This window comes from Eublepharis macularius, chromosome 8, assembly GCF_028583425.1.
Source record: "Eublepharis macularius isolate TG4126 chromosome 8, MPM_Emac_v1.0, whole genome shotgun sequence".
NCBI lineage: Eukaryota > Metazoa > Chordata > Lepidosauria > Squamata > Eublepharidae > Eublepharis > Eublepharis macularius.
The window spans coordinates 122,569,987-122,593,791 of NC_072797.1; the positions used below are offsets into that span (position 1 = coordinate 122,569,987).

General features: G+C 42.8%; 1 protein-coding gene across 3 annotated transcripts in view; it reads right to left on the reverse strand.

The window, feature by feature from the left end:
• The window catches only part of ECPAS (Ecm29 proteasome adaptor and scaffold), an 86,425-nt gene that overhangs the window by 48,516 nt on the left and 14,104 nt on the right, over nucleotides 1-23,805 (reverse strand). The window contains exons 6-20 of one of the 3 annotated variants that reach the window (XM_054986318.1): nucleotides 22,769-22,918; nucleotides 20,838-21,012; nucleotides 18,784-18,923; nucleotides 15,012-15,093; nucleotides 12,474-12,593; nucleotides 11,583-11,668; nucleotides 9,963-10,041; nucleotides 8,604-8,653; nucleotides 7,771-7,837; nucleotides 7,544-7,666; nucleotides 6,019-6,122; nucleotides 4,403-4,526; nucleotides 2,574-2,654; nucleotides 1,692-1,917; nucleotides 713-805 (exon numbers count right to left, since the gene is read on the reverse strand). In XM_054986318.1, the coding sequence (XP_054842293.1) occupies nucleotides 713-805; nucleotides 1,692-1,917; nucleotides 2,574-2,654; nucleotides 4,403-4,526; nucleotides 6,019-6,122; nucleotides 7,544-7,666; nucleotides 7,771-7,837; nucleotides 8,604-8,653; nucleotides 9,963-10,041; nucleotides 11,583-11,668; nucleotides 12,474-12,593; nucleotides 15,012-15,093; nucleotides 18,784-18,923; nucleotides 20,838-21,012; nucleotides 22,769-22,918 (1,700 nt within the window). The remainder of the gene's footprint in view (nucleotides 1-712; nucleotides 806-1,691; nucleotides 1,918-2,573; nucleotides 2,655-4,402; nucleotides 4,527-6,018; nucleotides 6,123-7,543; nucleotides 7,667-7,770; nucleotides 7,838-8,603; nucleotides 8,654-9,962; nucleotides 10,042-11,582; nucleotides 11,669-12,473; nucleotides 12,594-15,011; nucleotides 15,094-18,783; nucleotides 18,924-20,837; nucleotides 21,013-22,768; nucleotides 22,919-23,805) is intronic. The other 2 variants (XM_054986320.1, XM_054986319.1) reach the window with 2 other exon arrangements.

The following is a 23,805-nucleotide window of genomic DNA, read 5'->3' on the forward strand; positions in this document are numbered from 1 at the left end:
CACGAGCCTCTATCACATCAGTATCACAATGGCAAACTTAATCTGAAACAATGAGGGGCTAAAAACTTACTTTTAAAAAATGTGAAATCTAGGCTTCTCGGGAGACCAAAGCAGTGTCTTTAGCCTTAGAAGCCCAAGCAGCCCACCTGGGCCACACACTGACGGACAGAAAGAGCAGCTATGACATCCCGCATGCATAGCATTTCACAGATCAGCATTCATGACATCGGGATGCGGTAAAAAGACTTCCACATTATTTGAAGGATGTGATCAGCAGTAACATCAGGGAAGAATACTCAGTATTGATGACACTTTGCATGCGCTGCTAAAAAGCTTTAGATACCCAAAGTGCAGTAAGAAATAAGCAGCTGAAACCAAGCCTTCCATTCATGACATACATCTCACTTGGTTCAAGCAAAGGGGAGGATGCAGTCCAGAGGATAAACTGGATTGCCTACCTCTGGAGCCCAGAAAACATTGACATCTCAAGACCAAAATTCATTTGACCTTGGGATTAAGTCTTGTAACTGCTGAAATAGGCAAATACTTACAACCAGGCTATGCTAAAATCTGATAATCACAAAAAGATTGCAATTTGTTGGGGAACACAAACGCATTGGATCTCCTTTTCCTCCCCTGAAGACAGACACAGATCTCAAAGTAACTCCAAAATTACATGGCAGCAGGAGAAGCCACACCATCCTGGACTCACCCACACAGAACCCAACAGCTGGAAAGATGGAAGAATGACTGGTGCGGCTGCCAAAATCCCGCGATACTGGAAGTGATGCCACTTCCGGTGTCGCTGTGATAAAAGGAAGTGATGTAAGAGGGGGCGGGAAAACCTTAAAGCGCTGGAGGCAATGGAAGGCATGCTGTACAACGGAACTGCCGAGAGCCACTGCATATACAGTAAAGCCCTAAGTCCTCTTTTGGTAGGGAATGAAGTCTTGCATTGGCAAACTGATTCCAGAAAAAGACCCTGCTTACCTCCAGGAGGAACTTCTTCTCAATAGTGCTAAGATTGCTACACCTGAACCACTGGAGAAGAGGCAACCTTCATAGTTTCCATCTCCCCGCACCCGTGGCCGGCATGTAACAGGCCACACAAACCAACCTGTAATGACACCTCCAGGAGCCCGGGCACCCAGCATTTCTGAGACTGCTCTTTGACTCCCATGGTCAATCTGGAATGGGGGTGGGAAACCCTCAGTTACGGTACGGAATTTCACAGTATGTGGTGGGGGCCACTAGCTTAGATGCCTTTTTTATAGGTTAAAAAAAAAAGATGGGTCTAGCAATGGCTGTTTATGTAACTGCTATATGAAACCACCATGGTCGAAGGCTGTATACCTCTGAATACCAGATGACGTGGCAAACAGAAGCAAATGATGAGCTGGCAAAACAGAAGCAAAATGCTAAAATAAGCAAAGTTTGAGAATTTACAGGGAAATTCTTGTTAGTCTTTAAGATGCTACTGGATGCAAACCTTGCTCATCGACTGCAGACCAACATATGAAACCCAGCAAGGTAACCTTTATATCCTTAGGAAAACAGCTTCCTACAAACCTGATAAAATGCATTCCTGTTTTGAAATCCCCATGAAATATTCCTCCATGCGCATTTTAACAAATCGATAACAAAGAGAAGCGCTTTTCCTTTCAGTTCGGTCATGGCCTGCGGTTTCTCACCTCCAACACCAGACAGCAGCTGCTGAAGAAGACTTATGTAGATCTGTACGGGGTTGCTTTCGCCACCCTTCGAGGAGGAGGACGAGGACGTTATAAAATGTCCAGACAGGAGATTTCTTATATAGCGGCCGATGGCTGGAGCGTGATCCTGCATATCAGCTAAGCTCTGAGAGGTCGGCACGACACCAGCACTGTGAGCGAGACACATCCGGAGGTAGAGCACTATCTAAGCGAAAAGGAAAAAGGTAGCAAGTGAGATGGCAACCCACCAGATCCAGGGAGAAAGTATCAGCAGGAAAGGATTGGGCTCAGGTCCCTTAAGAATAATTCTCTATTTAAGAAAAATTCTTTGCTTCCTAGGCATTACCTTGTAGATGTTACGACGATTCTGTAAGAAGGATTAGTATAATTATCTCCCCATACCGGTTTAGGGGCTGAAAATGAGAATGTGCAGCCTCCTACTGAGTTCATAGCTAAAGCAAGATTCAAACAGGGATTTGCAGCTTTATAGCTCAGTTTCTTTGTGCCTACACTGTATCGGCTTCCATTTTTTAAAAAACTGCAAACTGTGTCCTACAAGGAGTATGTCACTATGAGATGAATAGTATTTTAAAATTGCTTAGTATGTTGGAGCTAGTTGTTGCTAAACGTGCTAAGCAATCTGCAGACTAAGAGTTGTAATAGTCATGTGTCCAGTTGAATTCAAAAGGATGTTAAGTGCTTAACTTTGATTAGCTCATGCAAAGAGCTGTATGCTTTGGTATCATAGACAGGAAATATGCTTATGGCTGAAGCGAATGGTATATGTTTTTATTATAGGTGAAGATTCCAGGACAACCTGGTGAAGTCTGGCTTCCCTGTAGATGAGCCAATAACACATACCTCTCCAAAAGTAGCTGGGTTGAACGGCATGACCGTTGTCCCCGTCATATATTTAGCCGGGGTTTTCATTCTGTGAGAGGCCTAAGATAAAAAAGCAGAAACAAATCTGAAAGGGCAGCATTTGGCAACAACCTCAATTGTACAAAAATACACCCTAATGTTAATCTATAGCTTAGATTCTTCTAGGGCTGTCTCACATCTCCTCCTAATATTAATGAGGGAGCACTGTACATATTGCTACATGCATCCCCCCCCCCCCAAAACCAATTAATCTTGGGTCAATAATTGCTAGTGCTGTACAGTTTTGTTTTTAGGGTAAATATGGGAACAGCAAAATCAAAAAGAGTCCAGTAGCACCTTTAAGACTAACCAATTTTATTGTAGCATAAGCTTTCGAGAATCACAGTTCTCTTCGTCAGATGCATGGAGGGCCAAAAGAAACTGGTCAGATATAGAGGAGGAGAGGGGAGGAGAGGAGGGATGTAAAGAACTCCTTTGATATGGAGATGCAGACAGCTCCTTTTGATGTGGGGATCAGTTTGCTTCTGTAAAGGTTCAGAGGAGTTAGCCGTGTTAGTCTGTAGTAGCAAAATCAAAAAGAGTCCAGCAGCTACTACAGACTAACATGGCTAACTCCTCTGAACCTTTACAGAAGCAAACTGATCTCCATATCAGAAGGAGCTGTTTGCATCTCCATATCAGAAGGAGTTGTTTGCATCTACCCCGCCCTCCCCTCTCCTCCTTTATATCTGACCAGTTTCTTTTGGCCCTCTATGCATCTGACGAAGAGAACTGTGATTCTCGAAAGCTTATGCTACAATAACGTTGGTTAGTCTTAAAGGTGCTACTGGACTCTTTTTGATTTTGCTACTACAGACTAACACGGCTAACTCCTCTGGATCTATGGGAACAGCAGCTCCCAAATGAAGGAAGGTGTGGAATTATATTCTACTTTACTGTCTTGATTAGCATCTGGTTTTATAGGAGGGAACAACCTTATGTCAAGACGGAAGCAGTGGGCTAGACCCCTTCTTCCCCGTAACAGACATCCAGCAAGTTCTATTTGCACAGCCTCCGCATAGCTCTCTCGGCTCAGGGTAGGCCCTTTTGGAGATGGGGTCAAATGGTTTCCAGCTACCAGTCCCCTTACAGAATATGCCCTCACCAACATGAAGCCAGCCCTGTGGAATTCCTAGGGAAGATATTCTCATAAAATGGTGCCAAGAGCCAGAATAACTCTGCTCTTTGAAGATTACAGTGAAATTTCAGAACAGAAGGCACCCAGAAGATTTCAGAATGTCAGGAGGCTTGTTTGGGGAAAGGGTAACTTAATACGGATCTGGGAAACGAACAGCACAAACCAGAGAACACTGTCCTTGAAGTACACCCTGCTGAATAGAGCTGAGGGGGCTTCTGAATAGACCCACTTAGGATGGTGCTGGAACACAATCAGGACCTGAGATCAAAACTGCTCTCTTTAAGGAAGCAATGCAAATAATCAAAGACTAGTTGGCACTCAAAGGGGGAAAAGAGAGATATAAAACTATACATTATTGTACTCTGTCCAGCTAGTTCTAAGAGGAGACCAATGGCTTTCCTGGATTGCATATGATCATCTGCCTAATACCGTTATCTGTTAAACTTGTGTACTACCCTTCTGAAAGAGTCAGTCTTTCCCATCTAGCTAGTTTATGGAGCCAGATTTACATGGTTTCAGCATTAGAACTGAGTCAAAAGCCTCAAGGGCATTCCTTTACAAGATCAAGATACATATAACTAGACATTTATGGACTCAACCACAGTCATGGTTAGAATTTAAGCTGATGTACCTTCTCTTGAATATACTGGACCATTTCTGGGAAGGATGGCATCTGTTTACCAGCACTTTCCTTTTCATTTTTGCCAGGAAACGTTCTCAATGCACGCTGGGCCTCTCCATGCACCTCCTCACGTCTTTCAGGAGTAAATAAAAGAAATACAGTAAATTTGCGTGTGAATGCTGAAAGTATCGCTCCAACACCACCAACCACCTGCCCTCTAATTCATTTACTACAATTTTATATCAAGCTGTTTGGAGCCCTGCATTTCTTAGAGAAAACCTTTCACCTTTCATGGTACTAGGATCTGGGGTCACCTAATTAAAATCAACTAGCTAGCAGGGAATCTGCGAAAGACAGAAGAAAGTACTTCTGTGCACAACATATGGAATTCTCTGCACACAAGATGCAGTGTGGATACCACCTTAGACCAGACGAATTAACAAAGGCCACACCTATCAGTGGTGATTAGCCAATATAACCAAATAGAATAGCCATGCTCAGAGGCAGTATACCTTCAAATACCAGAAGGAGGAGGGTTAACAGCAGGAGAGGGCTGTAGCCTTCATGTCCTGTTTGTGCATTTCCCAGAAGCAGCTAAGTGGACACTACTGGAAACAGAATTCTTTCTCCTCTTAAAATCAGCAGTTGGAAGTTAGTTCCTTTGCACTTGGTGTGAGGAAAGGGTTACTGTGAAAAGCCAAATTTGACTCCTTAAAGGCCAAAAAGATTTCCAGGCTATAAGCTTTCAAGAGGCAAAGCTCCATTCATCACATACAAGTCAGAATGGAGATCCCTGAGTCCTTAAATCCCAGTCAGAAGGTGGAAAGGGAGTCAAGATTCAAAGGTACAATGCAAAATGTAATCAGTTTGATTAGAGCAGGGAGGAAATGCAGAAAATTAGCCATCAAAAATGAGACAACAATCTTTCTCTCCTTGAAGTTTCTCTGTTCGAGGTCTTAGATCAGCAATGGAATGTCCTGGCAGAATAAAATGTTCTCCGGCTGGTTTTTGAGCGTTGTGATTTGTGAAAAGACAGGCAGCTTCCTTGATAAGCTCCTGAAAGAGTGGCTGTCGATCAGTGGCTGCTTGTCATGCTGACCAATGGCAAGGTGATGCAGTTAGGCACTGCCCTTTGTTGGTCATTCCAATGCAGGACAAGATATCCCCCCCCCCCGTTTCTAAAGGAGAAGTGCAGGAAAGGGCAAAGGCAACGTAACCAGGATTTGTCAATGTAAAGAAGCATTGAATGATTATAGGCCATGTATTAGTTTCATAAACCATCAATACTTAAAATAAGCCTTAGCTTTGTGTGATGTCTGAATCAAGTCTCAAAGTCACAATGCTGCACAATTATAAATCATTTTTTTCCTCCTTAATTTCACTTTGCCCTTCTGTGTCCTTAAATGGTCTTAAAGGAAACTGGCGATGTCCCGTGTCTGTTATTATTATCTGAAGAAGTGAGCTGTGACTCACAAAAGCTCATAGCCTACTACAAATCTTGTTAGTCTTATACGTGCTACTGCTCTTTTCTCCTACTATTATTATGGCAATACTAAGGATAAACGCCTATAACTGTGTTTTAAATCCAGTCCACCATGCAACAGTAAACACTTTCTGAAACTTACGGATCTCCTGCAGCCAAAAGCAGCAGGTATCTTGAAGGGATGTGGTCAGGAGGGAACACTGTGCTGGCAAATTTTACAGCCACCTGGCGCACTTGGACTTGAGGCTTAAGAATAAAAGTATGGAAGAAAGGATCAAGCACAGATAGATCTGTTTTAAACACAGGCACTTACATGAAAGAAACACAGAAGAAGCCTTTAAAATAGAAAGGAAAACGCTCCATTTGTAACTGGACTGGCAAAGCGAAAGTTGCTTTCAGATCTTTAGCAGAAATCAGCACCCCTGTTACTGGCAGCACTTTATTTCATTGTTCCTGCTCCTTCCCTAGCAAATTTTAAAGAGGCAAGCAAGGCCGCTATCAGAATCCTACACCTCATTCTCGGAGGGACCACCTTCTTCTACGATTTGTTTCTAGGTCCCTGCTCTGTGGTGTAGAGGTTAGAGTGTCGGATCGGGATCTGGGAGACCCAGGTTCAAATCCCCACTCTGCCACGGAAGCTTGCTGGGTGACTTTGGGCCAGCCACACACTCTCACCCTAACCTACCTCACAGGGTTGTTGTGAGGATAAAACAAGAGACGAGGAGAATGATGCAAACTGCTTTGGGTCCCCATTGGGGATAAAGGTGGGGTATGAATAATACAAATAATATACCCCCTTTTTCCTGGGAGCTGGAGAGCAGTTCATCCAATCACAGCCAGCCATTCAGAGTCGTTCAACCAGCAGCTGCCACAGGATCATCAAAGACAGGGGAACAGCTAAACCAATCACTGCCAGAGCTATCATCACGTCATTGCCCTACTGCCATCACAAAATCTGTAAGTAATTTGTGCATCAATGTTTGATTATGTTTCTAGTGCTATTCTTAGGTAGGTAAAGCCTACCTGTGTGCCCTGTGTAAGCACCTAGTCACTACTGACCCATGGGGGGGGGGACGCACCACGATGTTTTCTTGGCAGATTTTTTACGGGGTGGTTTGCCATTGCCTTCCCCAGTCATCTACACTTTACCCCCAGGAAACTGGTTATTCATTTTACTGACCTTGGAAGGATGGAAAGCTGAGTCAACCTTGACCCGGCTTCCGCTGGGATCGAACTCAGGTCGTGAGCAGAGCTTGGGCTGTAGTACTCACTCTACGCCACGGGGCTCAGTGCTATTCTTACACTTGTAATATCAATCAATCAATTCACTTGGGCAAGAAGTGGAAGTGGAAGGTACAACTCGGAATATAAACTTTGCCCTCCCTTGTGACACTGTCTGGAGTGATATTCAAACTTATCTGCATATATGATGGATATACTATGATGATACAACCAAGAAGTGATATTGGGGACTACGTCTGTGTCCCTTCTTTTAAATATTCTAGTAAGCAGATGCACATTTACAGATACACTTTTAATGGTATAATGAATTAGAAAGGGAGGAAAACAGATTCTGTTAACAGAAGTAAGGCCACATGCAGGGAACTGGTGTGTTAAAAAAGAAACTTGAGTCCTCTTGTTACATCTTTCTCTCTGTGGTGACATACCTTAATTAGGTTTGAGGCCACAAGTGCCTCCATAAGAGTACGTGGTGCTCCTTCCAAACTTGTATAAGCCCCAACCATCATGGACAGCGCCTCCTGAATAGCCAGTCTGGTATCAGGATCTTCCTGAAATAGTATATATATTTTAGTATCTTGCACCCGTCCCTTCAAACAAGCCACTTTCCTGATTCCCGCCTCCCCCCCCACCAACCACACACAAAAACACCCACCTTAGACAGTGCTTCAAAAAACTGTTGGACTAGAGCAAGGTCCTTTGTGAACAGCTGAGGTATTCGGCTGAAATGGAACAAGTTGACATTTAAAAAACCAGACACATTTCTGAGAGTGAAGAAAACTAGTTGACCTCTCTATAAAATACTGTAACTAATTATTTAACATTGATATAGATCTTTGGAATGGTCAAAGCACTTCACAGGCAGCAATCCTGATGAATGACAACCCAGAATTGCCGCCAAATTGCAAATGGAAGCCTGGGGCTGAGAGGCTTGTCGAACACCACATAATAAGTTCATGGAGAAAGACAACATTTGAAATCTGTCCCTCTTAGCTGCTATGCTATATTAGCATTCAAACAAGGCACAATTTTTGACATAAATAATCAGAGGCTAGTAAATTCTGCATACTCAGCCTAGATCTAAATTCCTTGCCTTACCAGAGGGAATCAATGCCATCTAATATGCACCAAAGGCAGCCAAAACCAGAAAATGTTACAGGGAGGTCAGTTTGATAGCTTTGTGAAGGTTAATTTCTATACACATTAAGCACCACCAATGAGATTGCTTAGTTGGCAAGGTTTTCGAACTAAGTGAAGAACAAACCATTTTTCAATATGATGCCCATTTTTATACTAACTACACCTGCCATACAAACAACTCCCCCTGCAAATACAACTCTAGAACTGTCAAAAGTTAGTATCTTCTCTTCATTCTGTCCACCATTACACCATGTGGTGTGCTAAAGAAACTTGCTTGCCTCCTGACAGTATAACAAATTGCTTTGGAAAAATCAACCGACACCTCATTACTTTAAACGCATGCGCTACCTGGATAGTTTTCCAACAGCTGAATAGGCCGTTGATAGCAGCTTGGGGTCCTTGAATGAAAAAAAACACAAGATTAGCAAAACGTGTTATGAGAGAGAAAAGAAAGATTATATATTCAAGCTTCCTCATTTATTCCTGGCAATTACGATCTTATTCTACACCTTCTCTCCTATATTTGTTTCTAATAAAACATAGTTCAGGGAGACAAAGTTCCAAAAACACAGTAATCATCTCCTAAAGCACAGCACTTTGAAAGTGAGAACAGATGGGATCATGTTCTTCATGCAGAGATGGGAGGGGGGAGAGAAATCACAGCATACGGCCGTAAAACGAATGCTTTCTTTTAAAATTTTATTTGTGAAGAAAGAAGAGCAAAGGAGACTTGGCAAACATGAAACCGGACACAAGATCAGAAACTTGTGCATTGCCTTATGACAACAGCTGCGGGGGCTGGGGAGCGTAAGAGTTTCAAACAGCACTTTGCAGCAAACTTCAAAACCTTTGAATTAATGCTGCAGTTCTCTGCAGTAGTGGGAGCTATGACAACCAGCAGCCACCTGGCGCGGGATACACAAAAGCATCCCATGTACTGATACAAACTTGTTCCTGGGTCAGCGCAAACCAGTAGTTAGTACAGGTGGCTGTGTGGGCCACCAGGATTGGAGGAGGGCCAGGCTCGAAAAATCTCTCTAAGGGAAGGGGGGGCACACTTCTGCAGGGTTCTGAGGTGGGGGAAACAATAAGATCTAGGCCACCATCTTCACGTTGTGCCGAGATCCTCCTTCCCTTCAACGTTTCCCCCGTTCCAACCGGATGGAGGAGGGAGGGGGACTTTGAAGGGAAGGGAGACTTTGAAGGGAAAGAGGGTCTCTTTGGTGGCAAGCCACGCCGAGATCCTCCTTCCCTTCAAAGTACTCAGCTGCTTGTCGGAAACCCGGACAAGCAGCTGATCCGTGGTTTAAATGTCCCTCTCCCTCCTGCTGCATGGAGAGGGATATTTCAACCCCTTGCCCCGAAGCTTCCCAAAGCTATACAAATAGCTTTGGGAATCTTTGATTTGGGGTTTCCGAAACGGCCCCGGTATGCTGGGGCTGTTTCGGAAATCCCAAATCTTTACAAATCGGGTCTGATTTGGGTATTTTTCCCGAATCAGAAACCCGAAGCGCACATCCCTACTCAGAACACGAACATCAAGCTTTTTTCTTTTAGACATATTGTATTGATTGATATTAACTACTACAAATTCAATAGTTCGGTGGAAGCCAATATAACATGAGTTATCAGGCATGAAAAATAGCATGACTGCTTATAAATTCCCCAACAATTAGCATTATTCTTGATAAGGTCCTTTGAACTCACCTCTTTATATTCATTGATCAGTTTTGTCAGCCCATTAAGAAGCATTGGGCCAAGTGGCTTTATCTTACTGTCTGGGCAACTGAAATACAATATATGAAAGAATAAGGATTTTAATTAAAAAGATGTAATACCGAACCCCTTATAAATGTGAATTATTTGGTGAGGCTTCCATGTTATTGGAAAGGGGGACGGGAATTCCTCGCTTCCCCACAGCATGATGATACTTTTCTGCGATCTTTCCAAAGCACGCTTTGCTGCAGTCTTATCCAAAACGTTGCCGCCAAGCCAGGCTGGCTCCCATGTGGGTGGCAAAGTCCAGATTTCCCTACCAGTACCTAGCAACTCCTGGAACCAACAGTCTTTTCTTCATTAAGTCTGGCCTGCTTTTTTTACCCACCCATATATAATTTTCCAAAGGAAGTGATTTAGTATGCTACTCTTCAAAAAGCCATTGATTATCTCTAGAGCACTTCTAAAGCCAAATCAGCTGTCCTACATTATTAACTAAACGTGAATTAAGGACAGCAACACACTCATGTTTCTTTTTCTGCAACTTTGGTGACTATACTCTAGGTTTACAACCATCCTACATAAAATTGATTCATTTCTGCCAATTAAGTATGGAGGATCTAGGGACTGAAAAGGGAATCTCAGTAAATGAAGAATATCATTTAGACAGAATAGTCAGCTGACATTTCTTCCAAACAGCTACCACAAACAGAAATAACACCGGTGTATATGAACTACAAGGTTCCACCAACTTCTTAAAGTAATTTTTCTATTTATAATACTTTAAAGTGCAAGGTGCTCATATAGTGTATACAATAAATAAACCCATGTAGAACAATCACTACACACAACAGTTCAACTGGTATAGAACATGTACAACAAAGTCCAACTGGTACAGTTCAAAGATTCACTTAATATTTTTAATATTTGTATAACTGATAAATTTTAGGAGATATTGTTATAAATCTTTTTACAGTCCAATAGACATCTTTGCCCGAGGAAGTTGGAATCACAAAACGGGTATTGGAAAACTGCTGGCTAAAACCCGTAGCTGAAGAAAGCGCTCAGCTATAGCACCCACGCTGTTCTTTGGATCTGGAGGCCACCTTTTGGCTATTGTGCAATATACTGGAAGAATATTCGCCTCATTGACTCATGAATCTTTGAACTGTACCAGTTGGACTTTGTATTATTTCTGTTTGTAGTAGCTGTTTCAAATCTGGTGTGCCCCAATATTAGTTTTTATTTCTTCCAACCAGGACAACTTTAGATGCTTTCATCAACCTAAATTACCTTTTATTTTTCTGCAATGAGAACGTAACTATCCAAATTATAAATTATTCATGACTTTCTTTAAATATATTCCAAAACAATTTCACCTTTTCATTCATAAGGATTTTATGCTTTTTAAAAAAGCAGTCTCACATCAAGAATATTCCTATATTTAAAAGGAAAACCTTGAAACTATTTTTCCTGATGCATAATGTTAGTTGACAGCATTTTAAAAAGAAAAACCCTTAGCTGGCTTATTATGTGTTATCCATTATTATTTACGTAACTATAGCTTTAACATTGTGCATATGATGCCATAAATAATATTAAGTTACTTACATTACACAGATATGATGTACAAACTGAAGAGACAGAGTTCTCAGTTTTGCATTGGTATTTGCACCAAAAAGTCCATCATAGACAACCTAGCAGAAAAACAGCTGATCAGAAACAATCCCTATTATTTTAAGTTCTTACCTATAAGTGCCATAATAATAATAATAATAATGATGATGATGATGATGATGATGATGATGATGATGATAGATTTATATACCGCCCTTCAGGACAACTTAATGTCCACTCAGAGCGGTTTACAAAGTACGCCATTATTATCCCCACAACAAAACACCCTGTGAGGTGGGTGGGGCTGAGAGAGCTCCAGAGAGCCGTGACTAGCCCAAGGTCACCCAGCTGGCTTCAAGGGGAGGAGTGGGGAATCAAACCCAGTTCTCCAGATTAGAGTCCCGCGCTCTTAACCACTACACAAAACTGGCTCTCAGTTATACAGTATGTATAATTATGAGATGAATGTTGATTGACCATATACATTTTTGACTCAGTATTAACTGAATCCCAGATCTGTTCAACAAACCAAAAAAGGTTTATATCATGAACGAATTTTCTATGAGAAATAGTATCTATAACAAAGAAACAAGGAATTTATCCCAAAATTATCATTATACGTTACTTGCAAAATCTACTGTAACCATTTGTTTTCTCTCCCTGCTCCCTGATTTGTTTAGCATACAAGTGCCCATTCAGTACCTTTGCTATAGTATAGTGCGGTTGCTAAAAATGCTCCCTTGAATTAATACAGCGCTACTTGACACCACGTTCCCCAGGCGGGCCCCTGAATTCTTGAGAAGAATGCAGAAAGTTCCAAGCAGAGAGCTCAGAACTGAGGTTTCAGGGGTCGAGAATCACCACTACTGTGAATGGAGAAATTACCTGAATGTTTGCAGGAAACGTTTCTGCAGCTTGCCTGGAACGCAGAAGATGAGGCACAATCTTTAACTTAACCCGGGTGCTAACCGGATCACGTTTCAATTCTGGTTTCAAAACAGCTCCCTGGGATAAACAAACAGGGGGTTATGGTAAACTACGAATTTCAGGAAGAACACCACGCATCTTAGCAGAATTCTTACAATGAGAGTATAGACAAAACTGTATGAAAAAATAATTTTAAACGCTCCAGATCTGATTGGGATTCTGGGTCCTTAAGGAGATGTCTTAAATCACAAATAATGCACAAATGAATACACAACTGATAAAACAGAAGCATGAAATAAAATATAGCTTATCTTATCCATAATAAAGTACAGGGCTTCTGCTGTCATGAATAACTTGAAGCTGTTTTATCTGTATGTATGCACACACATTACACAAATTCAGTTGTTTTACTAAGTATATATCTTCTGATGATTTATTTATTTGAAACATTTATATCCCACCTCTCTATAAAACTATATTCAAGGCACAACATGAATAAAATAACAATATAATAAAACCAGTAACATCAGCAGGGAAAAAATGCAGTTAAAATTTTAGAACCAGTAGTGAAATCCATCCAGTGGAAAGGATATGGTCACAACTATCCTAATAATCAGCATTAAAAATAATATTTAGAACAAGAGCCTAAAATTATTTACACAGAATGGGACAGTTAAAAGCAGGGCTTCTGACGAGGGCCTCATTTGGCATATAGGAATCTGTTGGAGAAGGTGATATACATAGAGAATATTTTGAGCTGCAGTCAACCCTGGCTGAAGTCAGCAAACCAGCCAAACCCAGAGAGAGGTTCAATCTCAGCTGTGCCTCCATCTGTTGCCCTGAATCAAGAAGCAGCCCCAAACTGTGCACCTGCTTTTTGAAGGGGAAGTGCAACCCCATCAAGAACAGGTGGAGTCTATTTTGGCTGGTTTTATTATCAATCAACAGAAGCTCAGTCCTATCTGCATTGAGCTTCTTTGAGTCCTCATAAATTCTTTTGCCGCTTCAGACACCAGCTAAGGATATCCTTGTCTCAACTGAATCTACATACTGAAGACACATCAGCGCAAACTTCCAGATCTCTCCTAGAAGTTTCATGTAGAGATTAAACAGCAAAAGGGGATCAACTACAACCTTGCAGGACCCCATATACAACTTTGCAGGATAGCTGCTGTAACATAATGGTTAAGTGGTTGGGATGCAAATGGGCACTCTGTTGGTCCAAATCCCACTACTGCCATGAGCTTAGTAGGTGGCCTTGGGTAAGCCACTCCTCTCAGTCCTAGCTCCCCAGTTGTATTGTGGGGATAATAATAACACTGACTTGAAGATGCCAGCCACAGCTGCTGGCGAAACGTCAGGAACTACAACGCCAAGACCACGGCTATACAGCCCGGAAAATCCACAACAACCATTGTTCTCTGGCCGTGAAAGCCTTCGACAATACAACACTGACTTTGTTTAAGTGGTGAGTTCGACACTAATCTGTCTCGAAGAGTGGTACATAAGCACAGTTGTTGCTGTTGTTGTTATTACATTTCAAGTATGAGAAGCTGAGTAATTATCCCCCAGCACTACCTCTGGACCTGCATGGGCAGTTAGGATTGGGACCTGCAGAGCACCAATACCCATTTCAGTCAGCCAGTCCAGAAATATCAAACGTCACCAAGAAGTTCAGGAGAGTCAACAAGGTCACTGACCCCTGCCCCTTGCTCTCTCCTCAGTCGTCTATAAAGGAAACTCGTGAGAAGGCATGACACCCAAATGAAACGGGACTGGGTAATCTGTTCTTCCAAGAAAGCTTGAGGATGCACAACCATCACAACAATGGAACTGGAAATTAGGTGTCTGTTCATAGACTAGGGATCAAATCCTTATCAGACGCCCAACTGCAGAATGATCTCGGGAGTTTTGCTCTTTGCTAAATTCATTGGCAACCTAAGGGCATGGCAAATTCTTAACAAGGGCCGCTGGGATGTTAGCCTTTTTCCTGTGGCAATGGCATGGCACTTGAGTGACTTGCATCACAGATCTTAAATTAAGGCACCCTTTAACTACAGGCACCTGATCTTTAAGTTGGATTAATGGTAACAGAGAGTTTGATCTTTATCTTTAGTCAGAAACTTTCACTTTGACATCTTTCATCTGTTTTAAAATCAATCCTCCGTTTTGAATAAAGCAAGAAATGCAATTACATCGTTTTGCTGTTCTCTCAACAATGGCTACCCAAACAAACTTGGTCTGTGGAAAGAACAGAGGAAACCGGCCATCCAAATATGAATGACTGCTATGGGGAGATGCAAGAAACTAAAGGCTCCATCTCTAACATGGAAATGGAGAAGGAAGGAGCAGTAGGTAACTCTGAGAACCACAAGTGGACATGATCCATTATTACAGCAAGCCAAAGAGCAAAAACAAGAACTGTGATTAAAAAAAAAAATTAGCCAGCCAAGCTCATAGAAATCAAGAAGGAATGCAGGTGAAAGAAAGCCTTACCTCCTTGGTTTTTAGTGGTATGTCTCCAAGGTACACTTTGTACAGCTTGTTGATGATGGTTGGATTATTCCAGTCAATTAAACTAAAGAATGTTAAAAAGATACACATATGGTAAGGTCATAGAACTAATTATTTTAAATGACTGTGAGTAAAGCCAATTAGCAGCCAGCACAGCATCCCTTTTTCTTTCATGCTGTAAATCTCAGTAATTGGGTAAATATGTGCATGCATTAACTAAACAAATGACTCTGCCGCTCAGTTCAGATGCCACACAAAATCTTGGCCTAATTAAAACGTTTATACTTAGTTAAGGCATGTAAAACCAAGATACGAAACCATGGTGTGAAGTTGGTTTATTAATCATAACCTGATGCTGGGGAACAAACCACAGTGCAAGCCAGTTTACTGGATGGGTTGGGGAGCGGGGAGGGTTGCAAAAATGATGAAACCCAGCATGTGTCGGGGCAAGTCCAGAATCTGAATGAATAAATGTGAGCCATATCCTGGTTTCACAAACTAACCACGGACAAAATGAATCTGATGCCATCATATACTGCCTAAAATGAGCCTTAAACGGAACTAAAACAGGGCTTTGGTGTTTTTTAACCTTATTACCTAATTGACTCTCTCTTAAGAGTCTCTCTACACGAGATGAATCACACGAGGATGCTCAAGTGAAAAGAGATGCAATGTTAGCCGGGAAGGGCAATTAAAAAGACAGAGCCAAGGGCTCTGTCAGTTTCACCTCTCTAGAGCAGGCAAAGATGGCTCCTCAGAGGGTTTGTTAATTTCCTCTTTGTCTCAGGAAGGAGGAGGTGAAACTGACAGAGCCTTCAGGAAGGCAAAGAGGAAATCAACAAATTCTTCCCGGCTAACATTGCTTCTCTCTTCACTTGAGCGTCCTTGTGTAATTCGTCTCGTGTAGAGAGACTCTTAGAAGACTTGTTTCTGTAGCTGAGTGGTGTGAAATGGGTTCATACCGATGCACATTCTCCGTGTCTGTTTTTAAACATCCGTATCATAAGAAAAGCCAAACCATAACGGCAACAATATACATACATCTATCTACTGATGACCTTTACTAGCAGCTTATAAAGATACAGGGAGGGTACCAATCAGGAAAAATTGCACTGCAAGAGTACAAAAACAATACTAAAGCAAAGTTCTAAGGCCTCCTTCTAAGGCCACCAAAATCAGTGGGCTTAGAAGGGTGTAAGTCTGCTTAGGATAGCACTGTCAGGAAAACAGCAAAGAGTCCAGTAGCACCTTTAAGACTAACCAACTTTATTGTAGCATAAGCTTTCGAGAGCCACAGCTCTCTTCATCAGATGCATGCAAAGAGGAAAGAGGCAGAAGAGAGCATTATAGACTATGTCTGGGACACAAATAGCAGCGTGAGTCCACGGGTACTTTCAGCATTCATTTCTGCAGCAGCAGCTTAGCCCCCACAGCTATATAATAGCAGGCTGGTATTCATTCATTAAAAATCCCAATGGATACACTGCAAGTTACTCTTTAGACCTTGGACTATGTAATTGTACTTTCGGATATATAATTGTTTGTTCTAGTTAAGCAGACATACATTAACAGTGCAGTCCTAAGAGGCAGGGTGTCAGAAAATACGCAGGGAGATGATTTTCAGTTATACTGGCATATCTGGCCTTTCTGCTGTCATAACCTCCCGTTACGATGGCGCAGCACCCAGGCACTGCTGCACCCAGGTCCCTCGCCTGTGCTCGGTCACCACAGCTAGACTCAGGCGGATCTGCAGTGTAATCCCTTGTACCAGCAGACCAGGGGGTGTGGCAGGAGGTGAGTTTATTGGCTCCCTAAGCTGTTTCAGGCCCGGGAACGCCCCCTACAGCCACAGAACGTTATACGACAAATAAAGACGGCCTAGCCCATAAGCGCCCATGTTACAGGGAAAGCCATCTCCCACCCATGCTTGGCCGCACCCAAATGGCCCAGAGGAGCATCAGATGCTGACTAGAGCCGCAACTAATCTGTTTGTGCTCCCACAGCAGCTGAGCCCCGTCCCTGGAGCCTAATCACAGCCACCCCACACACTAGATAACCCCCCAGACAGGGAGCCCCTTACTGCACATATCTCTTCTCCTTTTCTCAGCAGGTTCACAACCTATCAAGGAGGCTCGGGAGCATGGCTGTCTCATCCCCGGGCAATCCTTCATGACTGCCTTTCCAGCACAGTCCCAGGAGCAGCTCCCCAGTCAGCCTGCGACTCAAACTCGCTCCTAAGGAAGCAGCATGAAGAATGGTGCTCTTGGCTCCAACTGCTGCGTGCACAAGCATCATTCCCCTACCGGGTGAGCTGTCCAGACATCCTCCACACATTTGGCAGTTTAATAAAGTTTGTGTCGAACAACAATGCTCTCTCTGTCTCTCTCTGACACCTCTCTGACACCTCTGAAGATGCCAGTCACAGCTGCTGGCGAAACGTCAGGAACTACAATGCCAAGACCAGGCAATACAGCCCGGAAAACCCACAACAACCATCGCTCTCTCTGTCTGTTTGCTTGCCTGTGGATGACGGCTACTCCCCCCATCTCTCACCTCCCCATAGGGCTGCCCCTTTCGCACATCTCATAGGACGGTCTCTGGGCTGGTAAGGATGAGGTAGCCCTGAAGATGCTCCAGGTGCTCCTGCACCCTTGTGCAGCTCTGCTGCCAAAATTAACAGGGATCCAGGGGCCCCCAGGGCTGACTACCGATTCCGGCTGGCCCCTCTTTACTGGGGACCCAGCCTCCCCCAAGGACTCAAAAGGGCTGCTCACTGCAGGCCTCCTCCTGCCTCCCATTCCCCAGTGAGATCTGTGGCAAAATCCCCACATCCCCTCCAAGAGATGCGCAGAGTCTGTAGGGCCTGAAGCTTGCCACTGGCAACCAAGCAAGCTCCTCCCCAGCTTGCCCATCTGCCACTCCTGGGCCAACCACCCAATTTGCCAACAGCCAGGAGAGGCTACCCAGTGTTGCACAGCCTGCCCTGAAAGTCCCAACAGAGCAGGTAAGTGCAAGGATGGGGGTGTCTCACACACACACACACACACACCCATACAATCAACTAGTGGAAAAAAACAGGTTTCTGCCAGGGCTTAGGAAGTAGAAGGTTACTCTGTCTCTCCCTATGCTTAGTTAAAAGAAACAAGCACACATTCTGTGTATTAGGACATATGGAAACAGAAACTACTGATCAAGATGAGTAGCCATGTTAGTCTCTCTGTAGCAGTAGAAAAGAGCAAGAGTCCAGTAGCTCCTATAAGACTAACAAAATTTGTGGTAGGAGCTTTCGTGAGCCACAGCTCACTTCTTCAGATACAGCTAGAATATGAGTCCGTCTGTCCCTAGATCTCGGAGAGCGGAATGATTTCAGATGCCAAATGAGGTGCAAGTAAATGACAATAGCAGGTATGATTGGATTAGGTGGGATATACGGAGGGGTAGCAGGTGTGGAGTGATCAGCACGGGTAATAACACAGGAAACAGGGGTCTCGATTCAATCCAGGTGGATGCATTGTCTTGAACTTTGTAATCAGTTGCAATTCAGCAGTCACTGAATTGCAACCACTACTGAAGTGGTACAAAATAAGGGAAGGGATCGTATAAATGTGCTAATAACTAAACGCACATACACACATCCAATGCACGACACTGCAACAAATGAAGAACTAACAATTAGGAAGAGAAGATTTTTCAAAACTCAGCTGTCTTTTCAATTAAAAAAACTATTCCAAGTTTTAAAGTTAAAAGTCATTACCTTTGCTTGCTTTTGAGCTCAAGATCTGCTGCAGTTGCTACACTGTGTCGTGTGTCGCTAGACGCAATGACCAAGTGTATGACAGCTTCAATTTCAGGCACCTGCTCTGCTTCAATGAACTTCACAATGCCCAATTTACACTGCCCAACAATGCAGAAAGGAGTAGAAAAGTTGGTTAGCCCATTAAGAGATAAGGTCTAGAAGTAATATCAACTGAACTGAAGATTTTTTACTAGAGCCATGGGATGCGACAGCTGGACAGTAATACCTGTATGAACTACAGTGCAAATGTGTTTAGGCTTGCCACTACCAAACGAGCAACCAAAGATCTCTGCATTCCCCCACCCCCATAAACACTTGGGGGTACAAGACAGAGTTTGCGCCCCCCAAAAACCTATTTTGTTCTTGTTTTTCACTCCCAAGTATTTTCTTTACATTGGTTGGCACCTTTGAAACTTATCCCATCTTGGGCAGATTATAGAATTAAAAAAAAGAGACTAACCTGCAAGAACTCAGAGGTGCCTGTAGGTCAAAGGGGAAATTTAATAGTATCTACCCAACTTATATGAATCCTACTAGCAAAAAATACATTTTCTATAAGTGCCTAGGAGAAAATCCTTCCCTATCCTCAAATAGGGCAATAGATTAATCGGTGCATGAAAATGTAAGCCCCCTTTTTAAAGTCTCCTAAAGGGAGACTTTTGGTTCTGCTAGTACTAGCCCTCCCCTGAATTTCCTACCTCCAATCATCTGAGGTCCCCAATGTGGCACCTATAGCCACCATGGCACCCACTGATATCTTTCCTAGTGCCTACAACGTGTTTTTAGAAAGTGGGCAGGGCCAGGTGTGGCTTTTGCACAGCAAAGCTTCTGATTGGCCACTGGAGATCTGATTGGCTTTGCAGACTCAAAAAAAAAACAAACACCAGCCTAATGCTTTGGCAGCAGCCTGCCACACCAGCACAAGGATGGTCACTATATAACTGAAGGTAAGATGTGTTTAAGCTAGAAAACACCTTTAAACAATAGGGCCCGGCAGGACCTACTATCTTTTCGCCGGGCCTGCAAGACAAGAGTTGTTCCGCCAGGCATATGACTGAGGCTGGGCCTCCGCCAGCCTGGAAAAAAAGGGTGTATAAAATCTTAACCCTCCCTGTGAAGGCTGTCCACCATCCTGTTTTAAATGTGTTGTTTTTAATGAACATGAATTTTTAATTGTATTTTTAATATGTTGTTATCTGCCCTGAGCCCGCTCGTGGGGAGGGTGGAATACAAATTTGAAATAAATAAATAAAAATAAAATAAAAATAATATTCTCATTCAAAAAGACATCCTATTAAACTACAGATAAGCATTCTAGCCACATGGAAAACTTACGTTGAATAAATACGATCAACAGAAATAGGATCAGCAGCTATTTTACATCAAAAAGAAATACATCAGGTTGTGGTTTAGTCACACATTAACTTGCTGATATTTTAGGGAACAAAATAAAATAAATTGTAGTAGCAGATTTACTCTGTTCCAAAAATCTCTCTGAAATGCTGAAATATGTAAACTGCATTTTTAAACCATGACATGCCTAAGCAAATGACTCATGTTGCAAACCATTTGCCTGCTTTACACAATAGCAAAGTATGCCACGTTTTGAAATGACTTAAAGCACAACCATAAACAGTCACACCCATTGATTTCAGTGCACTTAAAGATGTATCTCTTCTTAGGATTGCAATGTTGTTTACTCACTCTTCTCCCATATTCGTTGCTGGGGCAGACATAATGCTAGCTTGGCCTTTCACTAAGGTTAAAGAGTCGGGAGGAGCTAAGCTTCCAAAAGCAGGGTGTGGAACACCTCCAGGTTTGTGGCTAACACTGATCAGATGTGACTTCTCATGATGAAAAAAGATAGGACAAATATGAAGTGTGTGCAAAGAAAAGGAACTGAAAGAAGGGTGTATGCAATCCTGCAGCTTATTAAGTTAGCTTCATCCATTTAGCAAATTAATACAACTTCCATGTGACACACCTATGCAGCAATTAGTTTGGCTTTTTACCTGTTCCAGCTGTTCAGGTGTCCATGGGCTGTCTCCAATTACCCGTTTGGCTGCATAAAAGCTCATCCCTGGGGGAGGCTGAGGGATCCCAGAAGTTCCAGAGCTACTTGAAGAAGAAGAAGAGCTCTGCCCTGCTGGCACATTTTGGCGACTCTGGGATTCGTTCAATACATATCTAACAAGAAATAGTGGGCAGTGGAGATAAAAAATACGTAAGGGGAGTAAGGGAAAGGCATAGCAAGAACAGTACAGTCAATGTCTCAGTGACAAGCAAGTGGAAGCCCATGGGCCCTTTGTCACACGTGGCCCTTCAGCGGGTATCTGCAGTACTGTATTTCAGGCTGTCTGCCATGGCAGTGCTGCAGCATGGCAGAAATCAAGCTAGCAGCTTCCTGCTCTGCCAAGTTCTAAAGAACTTATTTCATGTACTGTGTGATCAAAATAACACTCAACAACAGAGAAGCCCGCTTTTGGTCTTATACACTGAAATGCAAATAGAAGAGATAACTCCTTACAAGAAGGGTTTTAGTCTCTTGCTACAAGGTCCACAGCAAGTTACCAACAGCTCAACAACAAATCCAACACATACAAAAGTATAACAACCCTGTGAAAAAATTAATATAATCTCGTCACTTTAAATGAAAGAAGAGCTATTACACCTTTCGAAGAGCAAGGTTATTTCAAAAAATGTAAAACAGAAAGCCAGTATGGTGTACTGATGAGTGTACCAGAAGAGCGATCTGGGTTCGATTTCAGCTCTATGATGAAAATCACTGGGTGCTACTGGGCCTGTCATTGTGTCTTAGCCTAACCTTCCACACAAGGCTGCTGCGGGAGTAAAATGGGAAAGGGGAAGAACCAACCACGTATCACTTGAAAGAAGTGTGAGATCAAAATCAAATGAATCAAATTCAGAAATTATTAATTCAGATATTATCATTTAATTAATTAATAATTATGAAGACAGCGGAGTTAAGCAAGTAGGGATCAGTGGGTTCTTGTCACATAAACCGTCTGTTCCTTGCTGAAGGATGTACTGGAGTTCACCTGATACCGACATAACAGAATTTCCCATACTGATTTATCTCAGGGGCCACCAAATAGGTTTTAAATAGAATTTAAATAGAAATTAGAGTCCATCTTCATTGGTTAACAGATTAGCAGTGCCAACCTAAGCAGAGTTAAATCCTTCTAAAACCAATGAACATAGGTGTAACTCTGCGTAGGATGGCACTTTAATGGTGCCATCCTAAGCAGAGTCATTCCAATCTAAGCCTGTTGATTTCAATGGGCTTAGATTGGGGTAACTCTGTTTAGGATTGCACTGTAAATCTTGTCCTTCCTTAACCTGGGACTATAAGTAGGAAGGCCAGGTTGCCTACCCTCACACTCTCGGCCCCCTGCCTCCACTTGATTGGGTAGCAGAGAAAAGGGAGGGTTGAAATGGCACTCTATAAGGTCACTTCCACTCAGATAACTGGAAGTGACATCACTACATCGCGGGACACACTAGAATTTCCCCAAAAGTTTATGGTTACTCAAGGGCTGGCGACCCTAATCATAAGTCATGTCTGAGCCAGGTCCAGATAAGTACCCACCATGAAAAGCCACAACTTCTGTATGGATTCATTTCCAGCAGTTTCTCCACGGTGACTCTTTTCTTAATTAACAGCGCTAAGTGATTCGCCCAGCGCCTTACAACTCACTTGAGGCAGACAAGTCTTATCCGTGACTGGTAAAAGATTTGACCTCATTCCAGGAGAATGTTAAGGCCTCGAGGGATCACTAGAGAACGTTAGCAGATCAAGTAGTGAGAGAACACGGTTTTGAAAACAAAACCTTTCCCCCGCCCTTCGTGTGATCATAGTAATCCTTGTCATATACTGGCACTTGAGCAAAAATGGAGATTACCAAGCTGCACCACTACTTACCCATAAGGCATAAGGAGGACATCCAACATAAAATCCAATAGCAGCTGTACAGTCTTTGGTTTTTCAGCAAGATTAAACGGAGAAGCTGCTTTCAGAGGTTCAACAGGATATTTCATGTGAAAAAGGGTTGGTATTAGAAGGTGCATTAGGCTGAAAAACAATTATATTTACTGCAACTATTTAATAAAGCAAAAAAGACTTTTTTTTAACACAAACCAGACAAATGACAGAAACCCAGGCAAGACCATACACCTCAAAACCTGTCAGCTTTCACCTGATAGCCAGTGTGGGTGGCAATAAAAAAGTAAAAGCAAATTCATGTCCACAAGAAGCAAACACTGAAAATGTTTTAGAAGACTAAAAAATTAAATCTTTATTTTGGCTGACATCTCTTTATGTAAATGCAAATACATTGTCCAAATCTACAATCAGGACATTTGTCTTTTTATACGAAAGTGTTCCATTTGCTAAGCTTTGAAAAGCCACATTTGAGCAGCTTGATCTTCAAGAAGTGAACGGGCAGATTTCAGAATACGTTGCTTAGGTCGGTTATTTAGAAACTTGATTTGGCTCTTCTTTATTGATATCAGTTACTTTTCTTATGCTTCAGACTACTTACTCCTCGATTAATGGTTGTTTGTTTATCCTACTTAATTAAGCTTTTGTTTATCTTGGAACAGCATACCTAAGGGACCGTCTCTCCCTGTATGTGCCCCAGAGAGCACTTCGTTCAACCGGAACACATCTACTGGTGGTCCCTGGCCCTAGGGAGGCTCGGCTGGCCTCTACCAGGGCCAAGGCCTTCTCGGTCCTGGCCCCAACCTGGTGGAACTCTTTGTCTGAGGACACTCGGGCCTGCAAGGATCTTGTGTCATTTAGGCAGGCTTGTAAGACAGAGATGTTCCGCCAGGCATATGGTGGAGGCTAATTTTAGCTCATCATTGCTGAGCCTTCCACCGGCCTCCCTCTACAAGAGGTATGGAGACTGGACAGTCCACTCACGCTGGTTGCCCGAAAGGGGTACAGTATTTTATCTG